The sequence below is a fragment of the Clarias gariepinus genome, chromosome 4 (assembly GCF_024256425.1).
Source record: "Clarias gariepinus isolate MV-2021 ecotype Netherlands chromosome 4, CGAR_prim_01v2, whole genome shotgun sequence".
In the NCBI taxonomy this organism is placed as follows: Eukaryota; Metazoa; Chordata; class Actinopteri; order Siluriformes; family Clariidae; genus Clarias; species Clarias gariepinus.
In genome coordinates, this window is record NC_071103.1 from 9,441,336 (window position 1) to 9,459,133 (window position 17,798).

The 17,798-nt window shown below is 42.0% G+C and overlaps 1 protein-coding gene across 3 annotated transcripts in view; it reads right to left on the bottom strand.

Moving 5' to 3' along the window:
• Positions 1-15,829, bottom strand: part of kcnn3 (potassium intermediate/small conductance calcium-activated channel, subfamily N, member 3) — a 98,437-nt gene extending 82,608 nt beyond the window's left edge. Inside the window, exons 1-2 of one of the 3 annotated variants that reach the window (XM_053495503.1) lie at positions 15,753-15,829; positions 14,109-15,161 (exon numbers count right to left, since the gene is read on the bottom strand). In XM_053495503.1, the coding sequence (XP_053351478.1) occupies positions 14,109-15,113 (1,005 nt within the window). In that variant the 5' untranslated portion in view covers positions 15,114-15,161; positions 15,753-15,829. Of the gene's footprint in view, positions 1-14,108; positions 15,258-15,620; positions 15,678-15,752 lie in introns of those variants that run through there. The other 2 variants (XM_053495502.1, XM_053495504.1) reach the window with 2 other exon arrangements.
• Positions 15,830-17,798: the final 1,969 nt, after the last annotated feature.

Here is a 17,798-nt window from a genome sequence, read left to right on the forward strand (position 1 = left end):
AAAGTAAATTAAAACATGATAAAAAAGCTTACATTTTGTGCTTCTATATTGAGATTTCATGACCTTATAGCCACACTGACCATGTTAATTTGTGTGCACTATTAACTCCTCAGGCACAATACAAAGAGATGCAATAAAAATTAATAGGATGTGCTGATGAAGTGCTACTTAAAAAGTTCCCGCAGTACTACTGTATACTGCTGATATACAGCAAATTAGGCTGCTTTTAAATGTTCTTAATCTGCCCGGCCAAGGAAAAAAAAAAGGCAATCTAATTTTTCATTGGATCACCTTTAGCTGTAATTACAGCATGCATTATGCGCCATGGAATTGTTTCAACATCCTTATGTGATATTATAAAATTTATTTCGATCCAGAGATGCATAAATTTTTGGCCTAGATCTTGTATTGAGAATAGGAGAGTCAAACAATTCCATAACGTCTTCTCCAACCAATAATTTGACCCTTTTGAAGGACTGAAACATCTTTTACTTGATCACAGGATATACTGTATCTACCAGAATGGTAGGAAGATATATCCCCAATCCCTGTACATAGCACACTAGGTTTCACACTCACTCACTCTCCGTCTTTGTCCTGTGTACTGGTTCGCGGGCGGGGCCTGGAGCCCATCCCAGGAGACTTAGGGCACGAGGCGGGGTACGTCATAGACAGGGTGCCAACCGCACCGTCGCAGGGCACATGCAGTACACGAATACACACTTTCACATTCTCATTCATACACTATGCAAACCTCAATTAGTTTAATCTGCATGTTTTTGGACTGTGGGAGGAAACCGGAGTATCCGGCGGGAACCTACAGTACTAAGCAAGAGGAGAACACGCAAAAGCCATGCATCTAGACCCAAGGCGGGAATCGAACCCTTAACGCTGGAGGCACTAAGCACTAAGCCACCATGCTGCCACCACTAGGTTTCTATTTAACACTTTTTGGGATTCAACCCTGCAAACCCAGAAGTTAGCTCATTAAGTTCCACCAGTTGCGAAAAGGGGTGTTGGCGGAGTAAAACAACTGGTTAAATAAACAAACAAATACAACAACATACTCTGTAGATGGAGATCATAGACTGTTGTAAAGAAGCAATATCACACTCATGGTTATTCTCTTAAGGTGCAAATCAGGGTGGTTGTGATATAATCGTGATATCATTCGTTCTTTGCCCCCATGTTCTATGACTGCATCCCGGCCACAATGATATTCAAGCACAACAGCACTGCTTCTCATGTGATCTTGATTTTGCGTGATTCTCGTTCATATTATCATAGTTGATTTTTTTTTTTCATTCTTAAATTATCTCTTACTTTTATGTTACATTTTACAACTAAGGTATAAACACTTTCTGGCTGCAGTTTATATCCCTGATTTTTTTTTTTTTTTCAGGCTTGAGGTAAGTGGCTGTGTTTAAAGGCAGTGGTCAAAACACTATTAAAAAAAAAAAAAAAAAAAAACTACCCATACGCTTCTCCTCAAAGAACACCAGGAATGCAAGCTATTTTCACAAACTAAATAGCAGACCCAGCAAATCAACCCACCGCTTTCCCGCTGTAATTACCGACTGAGCTTTTGGACTTAATTTGCCGACTCTGAATGCGGCTCTTTATTAGTGAACCCTGCACACGGGACAAGAAGTCTCTTTGTATGAATATGTAATCTAGGGCTTTAAATTTGAACCATGGCGGAGCAACCCGAAACTGTAATCTGTGATCAATCTGAAAAGTTAAAGAAGGTAAATCTCTCCAAAGTGAACACTTTGAAGCAGGATAGATACTTACACTAATTGATTTTAAGCTTTTGTCAGAAACCTGGCTGGAGCGGAAAGTGATTACAAGTCTGCGTGTCCTGCCAATAGTCTGGCACCAAGTGTTTCAGCCTCCCTATCTCTTCTTTCAGCTCCTCATTTTATTGCTTTCTTCTAACCTTTCCTGCTCACCTTCTGCCAGACGATGTCATATATCAAACCCTCCTCCTGCTCACACTCGAAATGAAACTTGTCCATACCTGGAGAGCTTTAGATTTTTTTAAGTACTGTATTTTGATGCGAATGCAAACAGATACAGTGCCGGCGTGAGCATAGTGTGTGTGTGTGTCGCGGACAGCGCTACCGATACGGATTTGGACATCATGTGGCACTAATCGCCATTTTGAGCTTTATCTGTCCATCCTAAGCTGAGACACAGTACATGCCCCGTCTCTCTTCTCTTCCTCTTCTCTCTCTTCTTCGTGCCTCACTGGCTTAATCCTAGTCACACTTGTGCATGATTTAATCATTCCTAGAAGTCCAGGATTGTAGCTGTAGGCTATGGCCATATCTAGACACAACGTTAATAAATATATCAAAACATATAAATAAATCAGGATTTAATATGCAGTGTATCTACAGGATATGGTTACATACTCAGTCCCTCTCACTCCCTCTTTGTCTCCGTCTATGTGACGTCAGCAGTCTTGGGAAGAAAAATATCAACAACCATTTGTATACAGTTTCCTGACTTCACCTTTTATTTTCTCCTCTAATCTCTTCACAGATGCAACAAGAAAAGTAAATTTTTTTCTTTTGACTTTGAAGCCATTTGCAGCTCGGTGGCTACCAGCTTAAGGTGTGCTCCTTTATTGGTTTGATAACATTCTTAGCAGCTAACATTCCTGCGCGTCATGCATGTTAGCTAACGTTCCTGCGAGTTCTGTTGCTTAGTTCGGCGCTCTCCTGTCAGCGTGTCTCTCCATTTCACATCGCATGCCATCTGCAACCTGTAAATAATGTGCAGATAATGAGCTTGAGGTTCTGCCTCGCGCTCTTCACCTCTGAATTTGGTGCGACTAACACGTGCCTTACAATCGGGTTGGCTTAGGACGCACGGTGAATGTCTGCCATTGCATCACTGACGGTTTCACTGGATAAAGCACTACCTTGAGACAGGCACTGCTCAAGAACCTAATGCAAACCGACTGATGACATTCTGGTGAGGGCTTACACCTCACGCATGGGGGATACAGAAAATGTACTCGCTAGTTTGTCGCTTGCACTGGAACAATCGCTCTAGCCTCCAGACATCAGAGGTGCAAAACCTCGCTCTTACCCAGTGCAGAAGAAGTACAGAGACTTCCATCTGATTCTAGATTTGAGTTGGAATGGTTAATGAAGCCTCTTGTGTTCTATATGTTGAGGCTATATTATGCTATTTATGCTGTTAAGACTGGATGCATGGGTTTATGGTTCCATAGCTTTGTAACACATTTGCCATCCAAGGACGAACATTCCAATGCAAAGTGCTACCATATGACCTCTATCTAGCACCACAGTTGTTCTTAAGATGTCTGAAAGATCTCTGTAGGTCACCTCTGTAGGTGTAAGGGACAACTCTATTCATAGTGGTACCACTCAAAGCATGAAATTCATGAAAATACTGTAAGGCTAGATTTGTTACTACTCTGTCAGAAGTATGTATTATATGGTCGCACTTGCCAGTCATATTTGAACAGGTGAAAAGGTGTGGAAACATCTCCTGAGGAGGCAGTATGGTGCCAAAGAGGCACACGAGGCTTCTTCCTAATGACCTGGTGATGTTCCATTTGCATAACATCATAATTATCATACACTTCATTGCCAAAAATGTGCTTGCCTGCCTTTACATGCACATGAACTTGAGCAACATCCAACTCAGAATCCATAGGGTTTAACATGATGTTGGCTTCAACTCTTCTGGGAAGGCTTTCCACAAGGTTTAGGAGTGTGTTTATGGGAATTCTGACTATTTTTCAAGCGCATTTTGAGATCCGACACTGATGTTGGGCGAAAAGGCCTGGCTTACAGTTTTTCCTCCAATTTATCCCAAAGGTGTTCCTCTAGGTTGAGGACCAGTTCTTTCAGATTTGACCAGTCAAGTTCTTCCACAAAAAACTCGATCAACCATGATTTTATGGACCTTGCTTTGTGCGCTGGTGTGCCATCATGTTAGAACAGGAAGAGGCCATTCTCAAACTGTTCCCACAAATTTGGGAGCATGAAATTGTCCAAAATGTCTTGGTATGCTAAAGCATTAAGAGTTCCTCTCACTGCAAGTAAGAGTCTGAACCCAACTCCTGAAAAACATTCGCACACAAGTTCCAACCTTCTCATCCAACATCAGTGCCTGACCCCACAAATGCGCTTCTGGAAGAATGGTCAAAAATTCCTATAAACACACTCCCAAACCTTGCGGAAAACCTTCCAAAACCTTCTAAAGCTGTTATAACTGCAAAGGGTGGGCCAACATCATATTTAACCCTATAAATCAAGGATTGGATGTTACTCAAGTTAATTTGTATGTGAAGGCAGACGAGCAAATACTGTACTTTGGGCAATATAGTTTATATCACCAGGCAAGGACAATGTAACATCCATCTTGGACAAAAACCCACCCATACCCACCACCCAGAAGTGGTGTCCTCAATTGGACAAATGCTTGATAGCGCACTATTATTAATGCCTAATGAACTAACTGGATGAACAACAATAAGTCAGAATGCATTGTTCATTGACATGTCTTGGTGCCTACTGTACCACCTCTAGCACTGATTCATCAGCAATCACACCACGAATTAGTAACGCAAGTGTTAACGCTGCACTGAAATGCCAAAAAATGAAAGAATAATGTAATTACTCAGTTACAGGGTGAGAAGGAGATGTGAAGGCTACTTAAAACAGCCTCTTTTCTGAGGTTAAGTTCAGAACTGGACCTGGAAGATAGGAAGAAAAGAGGACCAGAAAATAAAAGGCGATTTTTTTCAATCCTTAACTGTACCGTTTTGGTGAATCTCTGCACAAACCGGTCAGATCCCTCATATTCCTGTTCTGGGTAGACATGAGTAGAACCTGATGCGCTCTTTTGCTGTTGAAGGCCATCTCCTCTGACTCATCAACAATGAGCATGAACATTTCAACCCACAGAGCCAACACTCATTGTTTTTTATCCCAGGATTTCTAAAATACACATGTTACAGTTTATGGTTGGGCCTAATGATACAGACCTGTACAGCCCTGGACACACATATACACATTTGCATTAGCTGTGTACAGAACAAAACAGACAGCTCAGAGGCGATTCGGAAAAAAACTGCTACAAGCAGTTATTAAGTAGAAAAAGTGTTGTTTAAGACGACAAAGTTATCAGATGTGTTTTCTGAATGTTGGTTTTAGCAGGCAGCTGCTCTCCACTTTTTCATGTACTGCAAACCATACAGACCTAATTTCACCCATTCAAACTAACCACCATACATTTAAACAATATCACATGAGAGAGGGTGCTGTTGTGAAGAATATCAGCATGGCTGCGATGCGGTCGTAGTAACGACCTCAAGTGTGATATTGCTTTTATACAACAGTTCCACAAAAACTTCTTATCATCAACAGATTATGATTAGTTTATTTATTTAACGCATTATTTTGCTCCACCAACACATATGGCACAACCTAAGCGTAACCGTAACTGGCAACGGTAAAAAAAAAAAAAGTAACCGTAACTGGCAGAGCTGGCGACTGACAGTTAGTAAAATGAACAAGGGTGAAACTAGATTTAAATTCTTACCGGTACGACAGTATGTAGCCAAAAGTTGAACCATGAAACTATAGATCTCATAAGATTCTCTTTATATTTCCACTTATTACGCTTTATAATATCAGCGCTGTTAAATTCCAGGTTCTGAGGTTAAGGTGATAAATGGAAAGCCAATGCACTAAGGTGTACAATCCTTTGTCCCACACCTGATGTACAGTATTGCACTGCCCGTGATCAGGGGTTGGAGAGCAATGTGGGATTCAACCTCTTGTTAGTGTGAGAGTGTAAGATAACAAAACGTTATCCAATGTATTTTCTAGCTGAAAGTGCTTCTGTGACTGGTTTTGTAAGTGGGTTTTGGCAGGCAGCTGCTCTCTCCTCAGTACTGACCTACTTTCACCCGTGTTGAGAGCACCAGATTGTGTTTTAATGCATATATATTTTGGTTTATTTGTGAAACAAATCCTATAAAAAAAACTTAATTGTTTTGTTTAGTACCATTCAATAATTTAAGTATTGTAAAATACCTTTTCAGCTCTTTAATAAGTATCGTTAAACATCTTCTTAATGAGATCATTTCTGCCTTTATTTGCTGTTAGCCAACATAAATACGTACATACATTTAATATAGCAGTTTTAATATGTGTCAAAATAATCGCAAAGTGTTTAAAAAAAAAAATCGTTTAGTTCTAGTCATCTGTGATTGTAGTTTAATTACAGGCTTGTTTGAAGCCTTCAGTTAGTGTTGGGTTCCTCGTCCAGTGACTTACAGTATATAGTTATGCTTCAGACAAACAGAGCAGATATACTGTAAATACACACACACACACACAAATGAAATCTGCAGGTGGTCGATGCTTGATTTGATGTCTATTAAGATAGTTCATCATGCACAGTTATTACAGCGGAATTCGGCAGCACAACCGTACACACCAAACTAATCACACGCTATATGCACTCTGTTATCTCCTGCCAACAGGAACTGTTCCTGTACACACACACACACACACACACACACAAGCATGACAGCCAACAAATAAATCTGAAATTTAACCTATTTTTTATGGATCTCAAAATAAGACATCTGACATTAACTGACATGTGATGTTTCTTTGATGTCTTCTATAGAGTGAAAGCCGACTCAGCGGAATCTGAATCTGTAATTCTTTAGGGATGGAAAAAATTCTGGTTTTCAAAATGTTAGGTTAGATTTATGCTAAAAGAAAACACCCGTCACATGTCAATGAAAAACTAAAAAAAAAAAAAACCTCCTAACTTTATATGGACGGTCTGCTGGTGTGTGTTGAGGCAGTGGGTTCGGATATGGCATGTTGAACCGAAGTTATGATTACTTTTAAAACATGTGAATTTTAAAGTAAACTGCTTTACTCAGAATACGGGAATGACATCACAAAACTGTGAAACTCACAAAATGCTCATATTGGTATTTTTTGGGGTTGTAGAAACTGGAAACATCTATAAACACTGTACGTGATCAAAGGCGTCTATGGTATTTCTTTGCCTGTGTGAATTTTTTCTTGTTTTGCTCAATGCTATATACTTTGAAATTGTCCGGGATCAATAAAGTATCTATCTAAGTATCTCACTCACCGTCTATCCCACTCTATACTGTATTGAGTGTCGCTGGGGCTTGGATCATATCCCAGGAGACTTACAGTAGGGTGCCGATTCACTGCAGAGCACACACACTCATTCACACACTGCGGGAAATTTGGGAACACCAATTAGCCTAATCTGCATGTCTTTGGACTTTGGGAGAAAACCAGAGTACCCGGAGGAAACCCAAGCACAGGGAGAACATGCAAACTCCATGCACACAGAAACAGGACTCAAACCTGGACCCTGGAGGTGCAAGGCGACAGTGCTAACCACTAAACCACTGTGCTGCCGATCTATCTATCTATAGAAGTAAAGTTAATTTCATTAGAATGCCTACGGTAGGTTTTGCTGAATAAAGGAGATACAAAACTTTGTGCTAACTTTTTTGTTCACATGGAAACCAAGTACAGGCCTGCGACACTTCTTCTACTAGCTGTCATGTAGAATTTGTACAACTGCCTGACTTCTAGTAGACGTTGCAAGGTCAGACCAGTCGTGATCAAAACCCACAAGCTTTTTTTTCTGTTCCAAGTTATTTTGACTCTCTTATGGTCACGTTTAATATGGAGCACAGGTTTAAAATTCATTGGCTTGGCCAGATTAGGGGATTTATCAGGTCAGTCCCAGCCTGTGGTCCGTACGTATGTGACACACCGTTTTAGCTTTGAACCAGACGAGCAGCACCAGCAGCAGCACTACCGAGCAACTCCGGAGGGTACAGTGACACAAATATCGTATTACCGTTTGGCAAAATTATATTTCTGAAATGAGGTTTCGTCATTTACGAACAGAAGAAAGGGGACCTTTTTAAATGTCAAGAGACAGAAAGAAAATTCTCTTTGGCAGAATTTAGCAAACGGCTTAAACTGTTTTACTATTCGGAGGCTTGAATTCGAATAAAAAAGAAATTGTCACGTACACAAACATAAAATGCTTATACGACTGTTCGTAACATAAAATAGAAATAATAGAATTACACTACAGTACATAGGAGAAATGTATACACAGAGGCGGGAATCGAACCCGGACCCTGGAGGAGTAGATTTATAAAAATGAATGTACAGTACTATATAAACTGTGAAAGTAATAAAAGATAAAGAAGGAAAAAATAATCTGGTGTGGATCTGAGAGCAGCAGTATGATTAGGGAGTATGAAATGATGAAAGATGTGCGTCAGAATCAGCAGCAGTGTGATTGTCCATGACCTAAAGTGCAATATCGTCTTCTTATGTGCAAATGAGTAGTGTGCAAACACGAGAAATGAAGAACATGAGGAATGTGTGTTAGCAGGAACGTACAGTAGTGTGTGTACTGTATGTGTGTGTATTGTGTGAAATAAAAAGCGTGTTCGCTTGATTTTGTCCTTTTTGGTCCTGTTCTCGTTCCTCGTCCTCTTTGCGTTGGCCTTTATGGAGCGGAAGCTGTCCAGGGTGTACCCTGCCTCGTGCCCTATGCCTCCTGGGATAGGCTCCAGGCCCCCTGCGACCCTGAATACAGAATAAAGTGGTATAGACTATGAGTGAGTGAGTGAAACTATATGCTTGGAGCCTTTCCCAGTTTATCTGTGGCTCAAGACGGCGTACGGCCTGGACGGGTTAGTCACAGGTTCAGGTCACAAGCACGCACACACTTTCTTACACACTACGGGAAGGAAACCCACCACGCACAAGGAGAACCAGACAGGTTTTGAACTCTCGACCCTGGAGGTGCGAAGCCACGGTGCTAACCATTGCGCCAACGTGACGCTCCCAAAATGAGTTATAGCGTAATTCGTTAAAAAATAAGTCACTTTGTGCTGTTACAGAAATATTTTAGACAACAAGAAAACATCATGAAAAGACACATGGTCTTATGGAGTCTGGAACACCAAGCCTTTACTGCACCTTCTCTTTGTCAGCACACCAACACTTCCACCCACACTGAACGTTTTTTTTTTCTTTTTTTTTTTTCGTATCTATTCACGGTTTCTAATACGCACGTCTAAATTTTTGCATGAAAAGTAACAGGATGGTGGAGGTCAGGTAGGAGGCTAGAAGTTCTCCTTGTTCCTCCACTGCTTGTTTAATTCATGCATTTTCTTTTCACACGTTTTGGTTGTAGGAAATCCCTGATTAAGACAGCGCTTGACTTTGCACAACAGCTTGAACGCTTGCAACTACACCGTGCACTAGTCCTTTTGCAAATTTTTCTCCTCTGGACCCCAAATATACCACAATTAAAACAGAACATTAAAATATTTTGTATACACCTATACTTAGGGCCGTGTCTTCCTCATGCTAGTATAGCTTTCCTTAACTCTATCTGCACGCCGGAATTACACAAGCGCACATCGGAACACACACGTACACACCCTCTGCGCTGTTAGGCTCAATTAAACTTTGACTGACATATACACACGCAGTTGATTAGACTCCGACATACGCCATTACACCGCTGAAAAACCAATTACGGGGCACACTCAGATGCAGGCAAGGAAAGAGCAGAGGACAGGGAAAGGACGTACACAAACAGACACGCATACAGATACAATCAATGAGCTCTTATGTGTTGTAGAGTGTCTATTAAAATCGATAGATAAAAAGACCGTTGCTTGGAGGGGTGGGAGTAGACAAACACAAACACGCACATTTAAAGCCGAGCCTAGTGCACAGGTGATCAGTAGGAGCAGCTGCACATTCTTACACACACTCATATACACACACAAATCCCCAGGGCTGCCGAGCCTGCGGAAAAAAAATAAATGTATTGATTTCGTGGTGAGATGTGACACATGGCTCTGTCAAGTGTTTAGGCTGTTATTGTGGGTGTGGGAGAGCATGCAGGATCATGCAAAGAGAGCTTTCTTACGCACCTCAACCAGCGCATTGAATATTTCATGTTTTTAAACGATTTCACCGTTGTGGCAGTCATACAGTAATTGCATTTTTGTTTTTTCACTATTATTATTATTATTATGATGATATTTGGTTAAAATAAATATATGTTTAAAGACAATTTATGGATGCATAAACAACTTAAAAGGTTTGGAAAATCAAAAATACAGCTTACAATACAAAAAACTGAAGTGTCCACAATAACAATTCTGTGTTTATGAAATACTGTGATTTTCCCCTGAACACGATTTATATCAATGTGTTATTGTTCTTACATATTGTCTTAGTAATTGTATTGAAAATGGGGGTTTTCGAAATGGCTGGAATTTCTGGGGTTTTAGGAACCATGTTAATGAGACTAATGAGACTCGAACTTTAATTAATTTGCTAGGGAACATAAACATTCGATTTTGGAGCCATTGAAAGAGGTCATGTGGACTGATGAGTTCAGATTGACCCTACTCCAGAGTTATGGGCGTATCAGGATAAGAAGGGAAGCACATGAAGCGAATGCACCCATCATGCATAGCGGCCAGTGAACAAGCAGTGTTATAACCTGCGTTGGCTTCAGTTGGCCAGGTCCAGCCTGAGCTACGACGCAGTATGTGGCAACAAAATGAAGTCAGCTGACAACCCGAATGTACTGAATGACCAAGCTGTCATTAATGAAAGATAACGGCCAAAAAAATTATTTAAACTTTGGATGGAAATCCTAATCTTTTGGCGTTACATAAGGTCTCAGTGTCTTGGATGCCTTCCCGACACAGGAGAATCTTCAGGACAGAACAGCTTGTGCTTTCCGGTTTCTGACACATGACAAACTGAATTCTTTTAAAAGTGATTTACTTGCACTTCAACAGTGAGAGAGAGAAACTAAAGGCCAGGGCAGGAACAACTGCTATAACATAAGTGATAATGGTAACGCTCCGCCTCAGGCTGTATCACAGCAGCTCAGTGTGTGTAATTTTCCCCTCCTGCGCGTGTGTGTGTGTGTGTGTGTTATACCTCACAGCTCATAAGTAATAATTGACACATGCCTTCTCTCAACATCTGCTTTCATGTCATTAGCTATCGTGCATACGTACAATTTGGTCGCGCCAGATTATAATTATTAAAGGTCAGCGTTGCTGTTTAACAGCTCCCGGATCTCCAGTTTAATCCTGAGGTTACTTCCACTCGTTCTTCTGCTATACTGTCTGGGTCTTCTCTATGCTTTCCAGTGTCAGAAATAGGATCGGTGAGTCTAACCTGCCCCTAGGGGAGTCTTAGTGTGTGTGCACATGTGTATGTATGTGTGTGTGTGCTGCCCTGTGATCGATGCAGCCCTTTTCAAGGTAAATTCCTGCCTCGCCCCCAGTGTTCCCAGGTTCCCGGATCCACTGCGACCCGGGTCTGTATAAACTGGTTACTAGATATAAATAAAATAAAATAAAAAAATTGAATAAAAAATACACATAATATTTAATTGCATTAATTTTATTTACTCCTGCCTTTTTTTTTCTGTAAGTTTTACTTATGTATGTATGTGTGTGTATATATATATATATATATATATATATATATATATATATATATATATATATACACAGCAGGAGTGCTGTAAGTGTTAATGAAGTGGGATTTCCTTGCAGAAAGCAAAAATGTGTTACCACTGTCAGATCTGATTGAAGAGAAGGTGTGTATGCATGCGAGGCAAAAAGAGAAAGAGAGAGGGAGAGGGAGAAAGTAGGGAGTTAGGATTATTTACATACATTAGGCTATCTCAGCATTCATTTCCTGGTTCTTTCCCTTCAAGAGCGGCTGAGGTGCAGCCGAACACGTACGCGTATATTTATTAGCGCGGCTGTTGTAATAAAAGTTCTTGTCAGGAGTGCAGCATGTGTGGGTGGATGATTATCAATAGTCAATATGAAAGACTGAGCTCCTGTCCACTGGGTACGACAAATATTAACGCAGCCTGCTGCCATATCCATCTATCAGCAATCACCTTGCCTCCTTCTCTCTTTCTTTCATTGCCGCTTCCCAGAGAAGACCAGCATTTCATTACAGGAGATGTACCGGAGTACGTCGTGCGTAAGACACACACTTGGACGCTCGGCTGGTGATGAACTCCGTGAAAGCCCTTTAATTGCTGCATGGGGAGACGTGGCACTAACAGCATCCTTTTGTGTTGGTCTATAATGGCTATAATGGTATACAATCACCACGACTGTTATTTAGCGGGCGAGCTTGACTCACTCGGCCGTTTTCGATCTCAAATAAAGAGATTTTATTACAGCCTTTCATTCCGTTTCTCCTCTCTCTCTCTCTCTCTCTCTCTAACACTCCTGTGTTCACCGCCCACCAGAATAACAGACAGAGAAAAAGAGAAGCGGGTGGTGGGGTCGTGGGAGGATTTTGGAAGGAGGGTTACAAGAGAAAAGACAACTGACCTAGGTCTGGGTCTAATGAAGGGAGAAAAGAGAGACTGAGACCAAGAATAGTTATCAAGAGAGAGCGCAAAAAAAAAAAGAAATCCTCCAAGAGAAAACGAGTGGGTGAGAAAATAGGACGAAGCATCAGAGGCAAAATGTTGTCAAGTAAGACAAAAATCAAAGATCGACTTTGTTTTTGCAAATGAATGAGTTACGTCGAACCATTCATTTTTTCAATTCAGTGTCCTCGCATATGTTCTGGTAAATCGACAGTAGGTAGAAGACGGTAGAACGAACAGATCCCTTAAAATAAATGACTTCAGTATGAAATCACCAGCCGTGACTATTATTCTAAAATGTATATAAAAGCAGGAGCTGATGGCATCATCACCGTTGATGCAACTCGAGTTAAGCTTACTCAATACGAAAAACAGGTAGTGATATCAAGTAGAAGCACGCACTCTGCAGTTCAGGTTGTTCCAGTAAGTGCACTTACGGAAAAGTGAAGGAGAGGCGAGGAGAAGTGGAACTATCCAGGTTGCTTCCACCCACAACAGGAGCTCCCAGAGACTCCAGTGAGTCACTTACACATCTTGCACTAGGCCGCAACCCGAAGCTCTTTTGTACCTACAACACATCTACTGTATACTACGAAGACGTATTATTATTGTTACAAAACTATCGCTCGTCTCCTCCTTGATGGTCCTGTCAACCACAGGACCATCAAGGAGGAGACGTTGATGATACCAACCGTATCATCAACGTTTGAACAGATTTCATAGGAGCAAATACAGCATGAAGAAAAGCAGTGGAGCTGTTGCGTATCCCAACAACAAGAAAATGCATTCGCACATACACTTAGGGTGGTTTTCATGCACATACCAAACCACATACCAGGACGTTTTTGGAAAGAGGAGGAAACTAAAGAACCCAAAGAAAACCCATACAGACAATTCCTTCAGTAATTCAAGCTCAGGATCGATATGAGGTCTGAAGGCTGAGTGCGAGATGGAAAAACTATCCACTGTTCCATAAACAGTGCTGATTTTTTTTTACATATTACATGGTGGTAATAATAATAATAATAAATAGTTTCTGAAAGTCACATAAATCTATCAGATGATTCCACACACACATACACAAACTCACATAAGCCAGACTTTATGTCGCCAAGTTGATTCCAAACTTATGACTGTGCAACTGACGCCCAGAAGTCCATGAATTAGTTTTTCTTTTACATTAAATTGCACTCACACACACACACACAAAAGAAGAAGGTGGTGCTGAATTTCCACTGTACCCAGAGACCAATAGCACTTTCTCAACTTACTCATTAGTGAATCAATGCCACATTTAACTATTAGTGGAAACGCAACATGACTGATGTACATATATTAAGCCACAAATACTTTATACACACACACACACACACACACACACACACACAAAACAAAAGGTCTATTCCACTGTACCAAGAGACCAATAACACTTTCTTGATTCACTCAAGAAAACAGTGGATCAATGGCACCAGTAATGGCCCCTATAGACACCCAACATTTTTTTGCCTAGTCAACATCACATCCAATTAACAGATCCAATTAACACACCTGGACCTGCCCGCACCTGTATCAGAAAAGATACTCACCTTGCTATAGACGCCCCAGGAAAGCTCTGTCTCGATCACCATGACGACGATGCCAAACATGCCAAAGATAAGCGCATAGTCACTGAGTCGCTTCCTCTTCTCGAACAGCGCCCTCCGGTGGCCAAGCTTGTAGCCGATATTCTGGTTCTTGCGCTTAGAAGCTTTGGAGGCTGTCCTCCCAGTCTCTCCACCTGCCCCACCCCGCCGTACGTTGCTCCCACTTCCCAGAGTGCCCCTGCTCTCAGAGAGGGTGTGGTTCTGGTGATAGATAGACATCTGATTAGCCGATGACTCAAGCTCATAGACATGTCCATATGGTGGATCCTCTTTGGAGGAGATGATAATCTCAGGTGGGTTCTGGGGTGCAGTAGTTGAGGATGAGGAGGACGGCACCGCCCCATGTCCAGTGGCAGCACCACCTTCTTTGCTGTCACTTCCACTGTCGGACTCAATGAGGTTCCTGCGGGAGGCGCTGAGGCGGCTGAGAGGTTTCATCACGCCACCGGTGTACTTGCATGAGCTCATGGCGATCTCGGTGAAGGGGTTACTGTCCCTGCGGTGCACCAGCGGACTGGCCTGCCTGTGCTTGCAACCCCGATCCCGTTCCCTTTCCCGCTCACCTGTCGGCGAGTGCGAGGAATAAAAGAGGGCGTTGTAGATGGGTGATGTTTCGCCGCTCAGGCTATGCTGGCTGCCCAGGCAGGACGAGAGTGGCGTGCTGGTCGGGTGCAGCGCATTGGGGATTGGAGCTGGCAGCTGTGGTGTCGTCACCAGTGGAAGCTTGGGCAAGGAGACCGGCGGAAGGTTTGGGCCGGTCGGTGACGGTGTGCCATTGAGCCGCTCCAAGCTGCTTGTTCCACCCGTGTGGTTGGAGTGATTGCTGCCCGGGTAGTTGCTTGAAATGGACGTGTGGGAGATACCACTCAAAGGGTGGGGAGAGTGCTGATCTTCTTCTTCTACACTCCCAGCAAGAAGGGCCAAGGTCAAAGAGGGAGGCGGATCCATGGCAAGCAGGGAATTCTGGCAGGTTTGGGTGTGTTTTCCTCCTTGACTCTGTTCAGACAGACACAGTATGGTGAAAGAAACACAGACAGGTTTAGTCTTCCTCGAAAGGAAAGGGGTGCAAGGAGCAGAAACTTGTAAGTCACCCTGAGAGAGAAACGGGAAAAGGAGTCGGTTCAGACTTTTGTAGGGAAAGTCAAATAGAAATGTGAACGGAATATAAAAAACGATGTTGTTGCATAAGCTCGGCACTGTCACTGATTAGAGTAAGGGATACGGATTTAATGGGTTAATGCTTGGCATTTTTTGGGAGGGCTTGCTTGGATTCATTAAGACATACAGTGTGTCAGGATTAAACACAGTGAATCAAAGTGTCTGAACAGAGTGGAAGAAAAATGATGGTCCACTGAATCCATCAAGGATCCTGTTGTCACTCTCCTCCTTCTCACCAATCTCTGTCTCACACACACACACACACACACACACACACAATCTGGGTATATTATTTACCTAAACAGCTGCTCTGACTTGTGTGATAGATGTCAAGTAGGAGCAATGAGCACTGAGACACGTTCAGCGCTGAGGGTTCTGTATCCTAGGTAATAATCAGATTTGTCATCATCTGCTGTGCTTCTCACTCACCTCTCCCGCGTCTGGCTCGCGCTCCCGCGTTCACGATAATCTCTCGCACTTTTTCTTTTTCATGTTGTCACGAACATCTCTCTCGCTCGCTCGCACGCGCGCGCGCTCGCAGCCGTTTCCTTGCCGACAGACTTTAGAGCTCAGTCTTCTTCCTGTCTTCTGTTCTCCCTCGCTACAAATGTATCTATTCACATGAAGGTGATGTAATCCCTCCGAGGAAGCCGCGGCTCCGGTTAGTGCGCTACCTGCATCTTTCCTTTCTTAATTCCAAACAGGTTCCGAGTAAAATAATCATACAAATGATACCGTAAGACAAAAGCATCAAGCTCAAGTAGAGACTACATGACTAAATGATCCTAAAGGCGGTGTCATTGCTCAATTAGAGGAACTAACAGCTCTAACAGGTTTCAGAAAACAAAATCTTTTTTTCATCCTTTCTAATCGGAACCTGCTCCTCTGGATGTCAGATCTCTCTCTCTCTCTCTGCTTAGTCTCTCTCTCTCTCTCTCTCTCTCTGTTTCTCTGAACTTCTGTCCCCGCCCCGGACACGCCCCCTCATCCGCTCATTGGACAAACACGACAGTGAAATAAACAAACGATGAAAAGCTGAAATCGATTTATGAAACATCCAATTTTTTTTTTCACTTGTAAAATGTTCAATGCATTTAAACAACCTGTAGGATACCTGTTTACTCCACTTCTTTACATCTCACCAGTACACCACTGTATCCATCCTCTGGAGTCCAATGGTGACCACTGTATTTATTCCCATTGTAGGACCTCCGGTCAACACTCACACACTACAGGTCATTTGGGAGCGCCAAGTAACATAATCTGCATGTCTTTGGGAGGAAACCGGAGGGAACCCACAGAGCACAAGGAGAACATGCAAACTCCATGCACACAGAGTTAAAGTATGAATCGAACCTGGAACCTGGATGTGCAATGTGACAGTGCTAACCACTAAGCCACCGTGCTGCCTTTTTTTATTTACAGTGGTATCCCGCATGCGAACAAATACAAAATAAGAGATTTCGGGTTTAGATCTGAAATTTCGCAACAAATTTGCCTCTGTATACGAAGCATTTTTGGCATACGAACGTCCGAACTGAACCGAAAGCCGGCCAAGTTGAGTCTATATTTGGGAGCCATTCAAAACTTGTTTTTGCGTCAGTGGAAAGCCAAGCGAAGCAAGTTTACATATTTTTGTGTTTTTTTTGTTGCATTTTATGTGTTCGATTTAGTGAAGACATAGCACCATGGGTCCCAAGAATGTTGCCGAGGACAGTAGCAAGAAGAAAAGGGAGCCACTTTTAGTTTCATTTTTAAAGCAGCCGGTGCCAAGAGGAATCATAAATTAAGGTTAATTAAGGTTTAATGTCTATTTATATAATAATTTACTTAATTTGTCTTTTCCAAATGTTTTGATTGCAAAAATATAATTATAGGGTTGCAAATTGGTAATTTTTTTGTGTCTGAAATGGGTTATTTGCATTAACATTATTTTCATAATAATGAGGAATAGCGTTTCACTATGCGAAATTTTGCCTTAGGAACTCACCCTCGAAATTAGACAAAATCCATATGCAGAGGTACCACTGAGTTTCCACTGTTATGACCATGGTAGTACCTCCAGTCAACAGGTAATTTGGAAACAACAATTAGAATAACCTGCATGCCTTTGTCCTGTGTGAGGAAACCAGAGCACCTGGAGGAAACCCACCAAGCACAGACAGAACATGCAGACAGACCCAACTTTGGGAATCAACCCGGACCCTTAAGGTGCAAGGTAAAAGTGCTAACTAGTGAGCCACTGTGGCGACATACTATAGTACAGTATATGCTTGTGCATTTCATTGTTCATTGTGCACGCGTACAATCTGTAGCAACACCTACCTAAGTGATTATACTTTCAATTCAATTATTAATCTGGACTGTTCAGTGAAATCCAAGCATCACTCCATATTTCATGTCAAGCAACCTTAAAGGAAAACTGTACCATGAAATTATATGTTTACATTGAAATATTTGCAGTGTGATTTGTGA